Here is a 13,976-nt window from a genome sequence, read left to right as displayed (position 1 = left end):
AATAATGCACTTGGGGAAAAGGAATCCTCAATCTGAGTATTGTATTGGCAGTTCTGTGTTAGCAAATACTTCAAAAGAAAAGGATTTAGGGGTAATGATTTCTGATAGTCTCAAAATGGGTGAACAGTGCAGTCAGGCGGTAGGGAAAGCAAGTAGGATGCTTGGCTGCATAGCTAGAGGTATAACAAGCAGGAAGAGGGAGATTGTGATCCCCTTATATAGAGCGCTGGTGAGACCACATTTGGAGTACTGTGTTCAGTTCTGGAGACCTCACCTACAAAAAGATATTGCCAAAATTGAACGGGTCCAAAGACGGGCTACAAGAATGGTGGAAGGTCTTAAGTATAAAACGTATCAGGAAAGACTTAATGAACTCAATCTGTATAGTCTGGAGGACAGAAGGAAAAGGGGGGACATGATCTAAACATTTAAATATATTAAAGGGTTAAATAAGGTTCAGGAGGGAAGTGTTTTTAATAGGAAAGTGAACACAAGAACAAGGGGACACAATCTGAAGTTAGTTGGGGGAAAGATCAAAAGCAACATGAGAAAATATTATTTTACTGAAAGAGTAGTAGACCAGCAGACGTGGTAGATAAATCCACAGTAACTGAATTTAAACATGCCTGGGATAAACATATATCCATCCTAAGATAAAATACAGAAAATAGTATAAGGGCAGACTAGATGGACCATGAGGTCTTTTTCTGCCGTCAGACTTCTATGTTTCTATGTGGTGGTAGTGATAAATAGGAAGACAAATTCAGGGGACATTGCAGGAAAGGCACACATTGAATAAAAATGATAACAAAATAAGCTAAAAAGACATGGAAGTGGTGGGCATATAAAAAAAACAAAATATGGTCCGATAAAACATCTACAGATACATAGATCTGTATCATCCTGAAATGCAGTGTGTGATTATATATTGTCAAGGCTAATAGTTAATCCAAAATGCTTCAATCACTTCTGCCTTCAGCTCAGAATGGGTATTGATTATAAGATTATACTTTTCTCACCAGACAGTAAAATTGAATTCTATATATCACTCTCATATTTAAACCCAGACTACCTCACTTGAAATTTTTGTTTTTTAACAAGTATCTCAATATCTACGATATTGGAAAAGCACTATCTTTTTGTCTGTCTACTTTCCCACCAACCTATCATTTAGCACTATATGTAGACCACTAGGTAGGAAAGCATGATTGATCCTAACCCATTGATTTTGTTGCAAAAGTAATGAAACAGTGCCTACATATATCATTACTTATGGTTTTTTCCCCTAGAAAGAGAAAAAAAATAGAGTAAGTCATTTTCTTATCTTTCAATATTGGACAACTATTGTCCAGTCTCTAGCCTTCTCTGTTTAGGAAAGATTTGAAATTATGATGAAATATCATTTTCTGAGACTCTGTATAAAGCAGGTTATCTTGTAACTTTTAAGTCAAATTTTTGATCTGGTTCCATGATTGAAACTGAAAATATTGTGGATGGTTTTTGAGTGGGCAGTTATGAAAGTCATCCACCATGATATCTTCATAGATTATCTTTGAGTGTTTGAATTGTTTTGCAAAGGTTCCAATTATTCTTATTTGATAGTTCCAGAGGTCACTGATCAGTTCAGAACAAGGTTTCACCAATATATAGACGCTATACCCACCTGCATAGTTTCACACTAGATCAAGCAGAAGATATAATGTATGTTCTTAACTGGTGTTGGAAACTGGGCACTGAATGGGATAAAAGTAGCTCAATCTATTTTTATTATTAAGATGAAATTACAGTCTATTCAAAAATCATCTGGCTCATTGTTATTTGTTATTTGGCTTTGGGAAGAATTGCAGTTCCACAATCTTTGATTCTCTTTTATTCATTTTTTACTTTGAAACTTCAAACTGCTGATGGGTGTGAGCTCTTATTTTGTCAATACTCTAAGCATTGTATTAGATACCTATGTTTGTAGATAGTTCTGCTATTTTGACCTAAAGAGCTTTCGGTCCAGGATACTTTTGGAACATCTTCAAGCCATCTGTCTACTGTGCAATCTTGTAAAGAAGGATTGCTTCAAATACTTTTTTATTTCAAAATATTAAACAGGTGGGAACAAAAAATAGGATTTCTCCTTGGCTATTTCAGCTCTTTGGAAAAGCTTGCTCAATCCCAAAGTCTGGATAGCCTCTCTCTGTAACTTTTAGGGAAACCAAAAAGACCATTTATCTTCAAAACACATGATGAGCCAGGCTAAATGTTGATGTCTTTTTAATGTCGTTTTTATTTTAACTTGAAATTTTAATGTAATGTTCTTCTGTTTTAGACCTTTGAGATAAGTGAAGAAACAGACACTATAGTGATTCCAGAAATGCTCCCTTATTGTTATATACAGAAGTTTCTAGCTTCCTCCTCTAATACTAAACAAAATAAAGGCAGGATTATTACCCCACTTACTTCAGTCTCTGTACTCTGTGTAATCTCTTACTCAAGTCCCCCCTAATGGCATTCATCTCTAAGTTACTTTAGAGCTCTAAATTTATGTGAACTGTCTGTGGAATGAGGTAGGATACAAGCACTGAAATAAAGAGGTGGGTGCTGAGGAGAGTTGTGTTTTATGATGGAGGGCTATACAATTTTTAAAAAGAAGTAAACTATCAATGCTAAGAAATATTATATGGAAAAATAGCTCTTATGACACATGATATGGTCTTTTTGTAAGTGTTTTCTTGGGGAACATCAACACCACCAACTAAACAATCTAATAACCATAATGTCACATATTTAATTTTAATTACGATATTTTGACTTCTGATACTTTGGAAGATATCATCCATTTGGACATAATCTATTCAAAAAAGGGAAAGGGAAAAATAAATTTGTTTTGGAAGTTGAAGCATAATCACAGGTAGCATAATCTTTCCAGTCCTCAATTTATAATCAGTTGTTTAATGACCACTCAATGTTCCATAAACATCATAAAACATCACTTGGGCAAAGATTTTTTATTTGCTCCATGCACGGAATGGGAGGAGAACACTTGCTCTTGGTTACAGAAATGAAATTCAAATCCACTTCATTTCTCCAACTCAGCACAGGAGTTCCATTCTAAAATTTAAAAAATGCAAACTGAAAATCAAATTAAATTGATACATATGAACTGTAGTGTAGCCACAGTGGCTTTCCATAAACCCATGATGGTAAACTTATGATGCATGTGCCCAAAGTGGCACATGAAGCCATGTCACCTGCCATGTGCAGCCTTGCTTGTTTGTGTTTCGGGTGATAAGCTGTCCTTCGCACGCATGGCAATGCTAAAAACGGCCAGTGCGCATGCACAGCTGATCATTGGGCGTGCATGCTTGCTAGAACCCAGAAGTTCAGCTTTTTCAAAACACAGCGCCAACTACTGCACGTATGCCCATGATGTGCTGAAAAGGTTTGCCATCACTGCCATAGACTGTGCAAAAGGAAACGATTTTTGGAATGGCAGCTGAACTGGGCAGCTTTGACTGATTTTGTATCAGAACATTAATTGCGTCACATCTGTATCCTGTCTGGGAGGAATTAGTTTTCTCTGACTCTCAGGTATGCTTTGAGGATAATATCCTTAATGTCTGCGAGGCACTCAGATGATATGGTAGAAAATGAAAAAGACAAAAGGTGATTGTTAAAGCAGGAGTCAGATGAAATCGTAAAGAACTGACTTTGTCAAATGGACAATGGCAAAAATAATGTAGGAATTTTTTTTTTAAAGTTTCTTCAAAGTCTGCAGCTTTCCATTTCTAAAAGAGGGAGGTCCTGAAGGTGAATAGATAATAATAGATAATAGATAATAATAGATAATAAACTTTGGAAAGAAAAAAGCCGGATTGAGCCAAAGACTTTCCTAATCTGTGCATCAGTCTACGGAGAAGGGTGGCATACAAATCTCATAAATGAATGAATGAATGAATGAATGAATAAATAAATAAATAAATAAATAAATCATGCTTCAACAACACAGAGGAAATAGCACAGTGATGACGAACCATTTTTTGCTTGGGTGCCAAAAGGCTGCGCACATACAAGATAGCGTGTGGACGTGTGCCCACACCCATAATGTAATGCTCTCCCCGTGTGCATGTGTGCTGCCCCTTGCATGCGCAAAATGCTCCCATGCTCCCACTCCCTATGCATGTGCACTGGCCTCATTGGATTTCTGGGCTGTTTTTCATTCTCAAGAAAGCCTACAAATGGGCCAACTGGAAGTTTTAAAATGAACTTCCGATTGGGCTGTTTTTCATTGTCCCCAGCTTTTAAGAAGCTTCCCTGAACCCTGGGGACGTTGAAAAAATGGCAGAAAAGAAGGCCAAAAATCAGCTGGCCAGCACACACATATACGCTGAAGCTGACATAGGGCAATGCCTCACGTGCCCTCAGATATGGCTCAGCTGCCACCTGAGGCACGCCTGCCATAGGTTCACCATCACTGAAATAGCATAAAAGTATTTAAACTGTTAAATGATTCTTGAGATGTATAATTCCTACCCTAAAAAGATTTCATCCTGAATACTGTTGTGTTTGGGCCTGGGCCAGCTGTTGCTCCCACAGATGGGAGAGAAGCGGCACAAAGTGAAGGTGAAAGCCTGGCTGACAGCCAGGAAGATGTGGCAGCCAGCCAGGAGGACGAGGCCATTGGGACGCAGGATTCAGCAGACAGCCCAGGGGATTTGACATACAGTCCCTCAGACAGTCTTTCATCTCTGGATTCTTCCGCAGATCAATATATTGATCTGCGTAGCCAAAGAGCTATGCAAAGAAGAGATAGCTTTAAGGAGTATAGGAGCACCTGGGCTGGGTGTGGTTCTTATACTGAGGGCTGGGTGTGGTTCCCTTAATGAGGGCTAAAGGTATAAAAGGGAACAACGGCCCAAGGCAAACTGTAGCTGTTTATCTGTGTTATTTTGTTCTGCTCTGAAGTTTCTGTTCCGTGCCGTTGGAGTTTTCAACCCAGCTTTTTCAGACAAGTGGGAGGTGAAAACTCTGGGACTTGCTGTTTGCTTCAAAGATTCAAAAGGACTCCTGAAACGTCTTGGCTCATTCCAGGTTGTCTCTGTTTGTTTTTTCCTGTGTTTTTGTATGTGGCTGAAGTAAGCCTTGCACTATCATTGTTTTTGGACACTAAGAACTGTTTTGAGTAACCCTTTTTTGTTTATTTAATACAAGTTTGCTGATTAGCAGAGCATGTGTGTGTTTGATTTCTTTTCCTTGGACTATCACACATTGCCTGAGCCAGTCAGGCAGAACAAATACCAACAAATTGACAAAAGTGTGTTTCTTGAAAGCTACTTCCTATACATCAACATAGTTTGCTTATATAATCTGTATCAGCACTCTGATTATTTTGGGAAAGTTGGATTTGATGTTCTTATATGATAAGCATCCATTATTAGGAAAACTCCTGTACACGTACTGCTTGGCTTATGACCACAAATGGGACTTGAATCTCTATCACTCTGAGAATCACACTTGATTTTATGACCTGTACGGCTTGGTTGTTAAGTGATCAAACTGTTGTTAAGTGAATCCAGCTTTGCCATTTGACGTTGCTTGTTGAAACTTGATTAGGAAGGTTGCCAATGGTGATCAGGTGAGCTGCAACTACTCTAAATACCTGTCAGTAGACAAGCGTTGGAATTTTGATCATGTGATTATGGGAATGTTGTGTTGGTCGGAAATGTGATAACGGTCATAAGTCACTTTTTTCAGCACTGTAATAATTGAATGGCCATTAAACACAATTTGAATGGTCATTAAACACATGGTTGTAAGCCAAGGACTACCTGCAATGAACCATCAATATTGGCTGTAAAAGTTTTGTATTTCCTACATTCAGGGTTGGTCCTGATGTCAGTACACACTCACCTGGTCAGCCAAAGAGGTGGAGAGCATGCTCATCAGCTCTCTTTCAGCGGTGAGTCTCCACATCTGTTCCCATTTCATCTTGCGCAATTTATCCAGAAGTAACAGAATAACCCCTGGAATCAGTAAGCAATGCAAACAAAGAAAAAAGGCGAGCTGCAGTGAAAATGGCAAAAAGCAAGGCCTTCATGCTTCAGCATGGTTGTATCAAGATTAAAACAGAAGCTTTATTAACTGTAAATTATGAGCAGTTCCATCGTGCTGAGGACAAAAGGAAGGGAGAAATCAGCCTAAGAAACCTCACAAATTAGAAGCATTCTTTAATAAAACACCTTGGATCTCTTCTTGTCAATCCACCTGTCAAATAAAATATAATAGTTTTCAATTCTATGTACATTTCAGGGTTTTAAATGGCAGAAATATAATGTGCACCAGAAAGCAAATATGCTGTTTTCAGATGGAGCGTTCTAGGCAGTAGCAATCAAATGACATTGTAAAGGAAATCAATCTTTTCTACTTAATTGATCTTTTCCCTGGTTAAAAAAAGAAACAGAAAAATGAAGGCAGTTTGCAAATGAAAGGCTCATCTTAAAACACCCAGCATATTCAGAAAGAAAGAAAAATGTTTTAGCCATTCAATCAACAATCACTCCTTTATCTACAGTGAGAAAGATGTGTTTTTCATATGTCTCTTCACAAAGTTAATAAAGGGACCAATATAAATGTCAGAGTAAGTTATATTGGGTAAGGTGCCTGTTTTAATGGCAATACAGAAATCTTTATGTAAATTAATTAGATTGAATGCAGAATTCATTATCACAAGTACAACATTTGTTACAGTTGATTTCCTCTCCATCTGGACTACCTGTTCTACACATGGATGATTAATCATCAAAAGATTAGTAGATCAAAGGACTTTAATGCGTACTTGCACATGTCTTCACTAAAATTTTAAAGTTTTACAAGACTGACATAATAGGATGTATTCACCAATAACAGTTCAATGTCTATACTGGGTTTGCTGCTGCTGAGCTAAACCTAGAGAGCACCAAGTACCCCTTATTTCAAGCCTGAGCTATAAATATTTTTCTTTATTTTTTAAAAAAATAATTTTTATTAAACTTTTTTTTTTTAAAAAAAACAAGAAACAGAAATATATGTAATTTTCTTCTCATCAACATTTTAACATCATGAAGGCATTTTTTCTTATTCAATTTTCCCTCTACAGTTTCTTTCTTTATATACAAATTTTATACAATTTTATACAAGAAATAATACTGTACTACCATTCCTTCTATAGCCTTTTTATTTACATCCATTAATTCCCAACTGTTGACTCCACTGTCATCTTTGTTCAATTTTCTCTTATTTTTTAGCCCTCTTTTCTAGCCACACATACCAATTTCCCCATATTTTATAGTATTCAGTTTCTTCTTTTTCTTTGTAATTTCTTTGTAAGCTTATCCATTTCAGCACACTCTAAAACCTTTCTAATGAAATGTTGGTGGGTTTTTATTTTTCCAATTTTGTGCAAATATTATTCTTGCAGCTGTTATAATACATATAGTTAGATGTTGTAATTCTTTCTTACTTTGGTTGCCGATCAGTTTCCGGTCACAATTCAAAGTGTTGGTTATGACCTATAAAGCCCTTCATGGCACCGGACCAGATTACCTCAGGGACCGCCTTCTGCTGCACGAATCCCAGCGACCAGTTAGGTCCCACAGAGTGGATCTTCTCCGGGTCCCGTCAACTAAGCAATGTCGCCTGGCGGGACCCAGGGGAAGAGCCTTCTCTGTGGCGGCCCCGGCCCTCTGGAACCAACTCCCCCCAGAGATTAGAACTGCCCCCACCCTCCTTGCCTTTCGTAAACAACTTAAAACCCACCTCTGCCGCCAGGCATGGGGGAATTGAGATCCTCTTTCCCCCTAGGCCTTTACAATTCTATGCATGGTATGTATGTATGTATGTTTGGTTTTTATATTAATTGATTTTTAATCATCAATACCAAATTACTATTGTACACTGTTTTATTGTCGCTGTTAGCCGCCCCGAGTCTCTGGAGAGGGGCGGCATACAAATCCAATAAATAAATAAATAAATAAATAAATAAGTCTCTGGTAATATTCCCAATAAAGAATACCCTATGAGACTAGACTTTCAATCCTGGGCCTAGAAAGTTTAGAACTAAGACGCCTTAAACAAGATCTAAGATCACACGATCATATGCTGCAACGTCCTGCCTGTCAACGACTACTTCAGCTTCAATCACAACAACACAAGAGCACACAACAGATTTAAACTTAATATTAACCGCTCCAAACTTGACTGTAAAAAATATGACTTCAGTAACCGAGTTGTCGAAGCGTGGAACTCATTACCGGACTCCATAGTGTCATCCCCAAACCCCCAACACTTTACCCTTAGATTATCTACGGTTGACCTATCCAGATTCCTAAGAGGTCAGTAAGGGGCGAGTACAAGTGCACTAGAGTGCCTTCCGTCCCCTGTCCTATTGCTCTCCTATATCTCCTATACCTTTCTTCTATTCCTATATCTCTTCTTCTATTCTTTCATTGATATGTTCTATTACTATATCTTCTTTTCTATTATTTCTTAGATATATTTTACTATGAGTATCTCCTCTATAACCTTCATCATGTATTTTACTATGTGTATATTGATATATACCCACTAAAACCCTCATTGTGTATTGGACAAAATAAATAAATAAATAAATAAATAAATAAATAAAAAATTTCTATGGATTGTACAGTTATCTCTATTAGGAATGCTCTGATTTTGCTTCAATATTGTTTTGCTTTGGAGGACACATCCACCACATGTAGTAGTATGTTCCCTGGCTTTGGTCATATTTCCAGCAGTTTAATAATGTGTTGGGGAACATTCTAGCCAATCTTGCAGGTGAGAGGTGCCAGTGTAAAACATTTTATGCATGTTTTCCTTATAGGCTACAGACATTATCAGTTTATAAATTTTATTCTAAATTTCTCCCATTTATCTAATTCTATATTATAACCAAAATTTTTAGCCCAAATTATCACATTTTCTTTAACTATCCCCTCTTCCAATTTGTATCTCAGTAGGTAGTTATAATTTTTAGTTATCAATTTATCCTCCATACCTTGTACTATTTTATCTAATTCATATATTTTTTTAAATCCATATTGTTCCCAGTCCATTTTGTATCTAGACTGGATTTGCATGTAAGGCTACCAATCATAGAAGATTGACGGCAGAAAAAGACCTCACGGTCCATCTAGTCTGCCCTTATATTATTTCCTGTAGTTTATCTTAGGATGGATATATGTTTATCCCAGGCATGTTTACATTCAGTGACTGTGGATTTACTGACCACGTCTGCTGGAAGTTTGTTCCAAGCATCTACTACTCTTTCAGTAAAATAATATTTTCTCACGTTGCTTCTGATCTTTCCCCCAACTAACCTCCGATTGTGCCCCCTTGTTCTTGTGTTCACTTTCCTATTGAAAACACTTCCCTCCTGAACCTTATTTAATTCTTTAATATATTTAAATGTTTCGATCATGTCCCCCCTTTCCCTTCTGTCCTCCAGACTACACAGATTGAGTTCATGAAGTCTTTGCTGATCACTGTCTGTACCCTTAATTTATTATGAAATCTAAATACCACATTGATTCACCGGGTTTCAATTTTTTGGGTAATATTTCAACTACCTATTTGTTTCTTTCTTTCTGCAAAAAGGGATTTGTGGAGAGTAGGGGAGGGATAAATCTCTTTATAATATTCTGTGATGAAATATTAACCAGACTTCTTCAACATGGAACAATTGATTCTTTTTGCTGTTGCTTAATGCTCTGAAAAGAACTTTAATACTGCCTGGAGTTTGCATAGATGGCTAGAATCAGGACTACAGTATTTGTGCCCAAAAATATCACAAAGGAATTATCCCTGTGATTGAAGGTCAGCGTTAAATCAGCATCTTTTCTCTTCTATCACAAATTCAGATTAAGGATAACAAAATGCCCCTTCCTACTTGTGGATTACCTTGGGATGGCAAGGATTTAGTTAATCAGAATGTAATACATTCAAAAGGGTAGAAAATGAACCCTCTTCCCTCCAACTCTTTGGAAATTTTAATTTTTATCTATTAAACAAGAAGAATGATCTAATAATCACTTCTTTAATATAGCTGCCTTGAAGGCATTTACTATATCTCCACTCCATTTCCCCCATTCTTTCAAGCAGGCAGATAATCCTGTCTTGGCTAAAGAGATTAAAGGGTTATCAACCAAGGCATCTGACAGATGACCAAAAGGGATTTAAAAACAAAATATCTGAGAACAAACTACTAATAAATTGGATGACACAAGACTAGAAGTGTGCTCACAATAATACAGAGGTTTAATTTATACTCATTCTTAAATAAACATATAAATAGCTGTACTCTTAAATCAAAGCAATTATGTTTCAACATAATCACATCCAGGACTTTGAGGATCAAAAATGAGCATTGCTATAAGGAACATAAGTACCCATATTTTTCCAGCAGTTTGCAATGTTTTTTTGAGATTGGGGCGGGGGAGGAAGAGGGAGATAGGGAAAGAAGAGGAAGAGGAGGAGGAGAGGAAGAAGAAGGAGGAGGAGGAGGAGGAGGAGGAAAAGGAAAAGAAGAAGAAGAAGAAGAAGAAGAAGAAGAAGAAGAAGAAGAAGAAGAAGAAGAAGAAGAAGAAGAAGAAGAAGGGTTTTCTAGGTCAGTGATTTTCAACCTTTTTTGAGCAACGGCACATTTTTTACATTTACAAAATCCTGGGACACACCATCCACCAAAATGACACTCTAAGACACTCTCCTCTCTTTTTCCATCTCTGTCTCCTCCCCACCCTTGTGTGTGTGTGTGTGTGTGTATACACATTCTTGAAACATTTCCAAAAACAGGTGATGGCTGGGTTTTTCTCTCTCTTATTCTTTGGGTGCTTTTTATCATATGCTTTAAATCAAGAGTCACTTCTTTCTCTCTTTTGTTTCTCTCTCTTTCCTCTCATTCTCTGTCTCAATCATTTTCTCATTTCTCTTTTTTCCTCCCCTTTTTGCTCATTACTCTCTCTCTCTCCCTTCCTCTCCTTTTCTCTCTCTCTCTCTCTCTCTTGCTTTCTTTCTCTCTTTCTCTCTTGCTTTCTTTCTCTCTCACTCTTGCTTTCTCTCTCTTTTCTCTCTCTCTCTTGCTTTCTCTCTTTCTCACTCTCTTTTTCTCTCTCTTGCTTTCTTTCTCTCTCTTTCTCTCTCTTTTTCTTTCTCTCTCTCTCACTCTCACTCTCTCTCTCAGCAAAAAGTTGTGAGGCTGGAACCTGAGCTTCCTTCTTCGCGGCACACCTGACCATGTCTCGCGGCACACTAGTGTGCCACGGCACACTGGTTGAAAAACACTGTTCTAGGTGATATTAGCAAGATTAGGGAATGTATGATGTATGTTGGGGTAGAGAAGCAAATAAGTTCTATTCATTTAATAGCAACAGGACTTAGACTTACAGCATATACTGCTTCATAGTGCTTTACAGCCATCTCTAAGCAAGCTGTACAAATGTCAACATATTGTCCCCAACATTTTGTTTTCTCCTGGGTATATTGCTCAGAGTAACCCTTCACACACAAAATCACACACACACACACACACACACACACACACACACACACACACTGTATATGTTTTTTCGTGTTGAATCACCCTGGTATATTGAAGTTCAAATCCCAGTGAGGGTATGGCTAGCTGATGAGGTCAGAACAAGGCTGAAATAGATCTATTCTAGTCTCCCTTAATTTTCAAATTCAGGAAAAACCTGTGACATATATGCTGTATATATACATACAGACATACACAAGTGGCTAAAAAAAGAATAAACTTCTTCCTTCAGCGCCAGAGGCTCAAAATGAATTAATTCCAAAGCTGACCACCAAATTATATAACCGTGGTATTCGGTGCAAGAGGTGTGAGTTACTGTATAAGGGCTCATATTTCTAGCATCATGCTACATTTCAAAATGATAATCAGCAGAATACGGAGTAGAAATGGAGTTGTTCTCATCTGTTATGTTGGCGAAAAAAGATCCAGGAGGATGAAGGAGAAGAGAAATTAAAGAACCCCCCCCCCCCCCAAGATATCTGGTCCCAGTATAGAATCTTTTATATTTCAGAGACAGCAGAGCAGTCTCTCCCAAATGGAAGGAGATGGAAAAGTTTATTAAAGTGAAAGAGTGGAGTTAGTGACTTAGCAAGATAACAGATAGCTATGAAGCTCTTATAAATAAAAGCAGTATTATCAAGGCAAGCGCTCTTACTAAATCCATTTTCAGTCAGTTGGATGGATGAAAACCGACACACACACACACACACACAAAAAACACACACATTAGTTCTTATACTCCCAAGAGTTTAGATATTATTTTCAACAATAATAAATGAAACTTAACACACTAAATCGCCTGCACTTGATGGCCAAATCCTGTGCAATGCCTTATTGTTCTATTTGAAATGCTTAAAGATCAAGGCTGCCATCACTATTGTAAAACAGTTTTAAATACTTTCATTTTATTTATCAGAATTGCACAGCAACCTGGATTCAAAATGGAAAAAAAAGTGATTCGAAGCCTGTGGGGACAGGTGTAACACATCAACAACTCTTTGAAGATGCTGGGTCTTTTCTTGATTTCAGGGAAAGATGTGTTTCATTGAATGAGTTGCCAAAAGGTATGATATTTATAATCTGGAGTGAGTAGTCAAGGCATTAATAATGCACCTAGGGCAAATCCAGCAGGAATCTCAGTTTCTAATGCAGCCATTGGTTAAAGCAAAGGTCTGCACTGTATGAAGACACTGGTATAGCAACATGGAATGTCCAAAGAATGAGCCAAGGTAAATTGTACATTATCAAATGGAAGATCACCGGGTTGAAAATCAGCCTCCTTGGGATCAATAAGTTACACTGGATAGACCAGCGATAGCGAACCTTTTTTTTCTCAGGTTCCAAAAGACTGTGCTCACACACTATCACACATGTGCGAGTGCCCACACTCATAATTCACTGCCTAGAAAGGGCAAAAACATCTTCCCATGCCCCCCGGAGGCTCTCTGGAGTCTGGAAACAGACATTGACATTGGAACATCATCTTTCAGCTGTGGCGAGGAGGGCGTTTGCCCAGGTTCGCCAGGAGCACCAGTTGCGGCCCTATTTGGACAGGGGGTCATTGCTCACAGTCGCTCATGCTCTTATCACCTCGAGGTTCGATTACTGCAACGCTCTCTACATGGGGCTACCTCTGAAAAGTGTTCGGAAACTTCAGATCGTGCAGAACGCAGCCGCGAGAGCCATTGTGGGGCTTCCAAGATTCGCCCACGTTTCCTCAACACTCCGTGGCTTGCATGGGCTACAGATCAGTTTCCGGTCACAATTCAAAGTGTTGGTCATGACCTTTAAAGCCCTACATGGCATTGGACCAGATTACCGCCTGCTACCACACGAATCCCAGCGACCGATAAGGTCCCACAGAGTTGGCCTTCTCCGGGTCCCATCGACTAAACAATGTCGTTTGGCGGGCCCCAGGGGAAGAGCCTTCTCTGTGGCAGCCCCGGCCCTCTGGAACCAACTCCCCCCGGAGATTAGAACTGCCCCCACCCTCCCTGTCTTTCGTAAACTACTCAAGACTCATTTATACTGCCAGGCATGGGGGAGTTGAGATAGCCTTTCCCCCTAGGCCATTACAAGTTATGCATGGTATGTTTGTGTGTATGTTTGGTTTTATAATAGGGGTTTTAGTTGTTTTTTATTATTGGATTGTACATGTTGTTTTTATTATTGTTGTTAACCGCCCCGAGTCTACGGAGATAAATAATAATAATAATAATAATAATAATAATAATAATAATAATTATTATTATTATTATTATTATTATTATTATTATTATTCTCAAATTCTGGTGGGCCCAGTAGGCTCGTGTTTTGACCTCCTCAGGTTCCAAAGGCTTCCCTGGAGCTCGAAGGGTAAAAACGCCCTCCCCCAGAGGCTCTCTGAAAGCCAAACTATGCC

At 38.3% G+C, this 13,976-nt stretch overlaps 1 protein-coding gene across 1 annotated transcript in view; it reads right to left on the bottom strand.

Annotated features, from left to right (window-relative positions):
• LARGE1 (LARGE xylosyl- and glucuronyltransferase 1) overlaps positions 1 to 13,976 on the bottom strand; it is a 447,356-nt gene that overhangs the window by 101,609 nt on the left and 331,771 nt on the right. Inside the window, exon 8 of the mRNA XM_070756235.1 lies at positions 5,899 to 6,011. Coding sequence (XP_070612336.1) covers positions 5,899 to 6,011 — 113 coding nt within the window. The remainder of the gene's footprint in view (positions 1 to 5,898; positions 6,012 to 13,976) is intronic.

The sequence above is a fragment of the Erythrolamprus reginae genome, chromosome 6 (assembly GCF_031021105.1).
Source record: "Erythrolamprus reginae isolate rEryReg1 chromosome 6, rEryReg1.hap1, whole genome shotgun sequence".
Classification (NCBI taxonomy): Eukaryota; Metazoa; Chordata; class Lepidosauria; order Squamata; family Dipsadidae; genus Erythrolamprus; species Erythrolamprus reginae.
The sequence above is the reverse complement of the archived record's forward strand: the minus strand, read 5'-3'. Positions and strand labels throughout refer to the sequence as shown.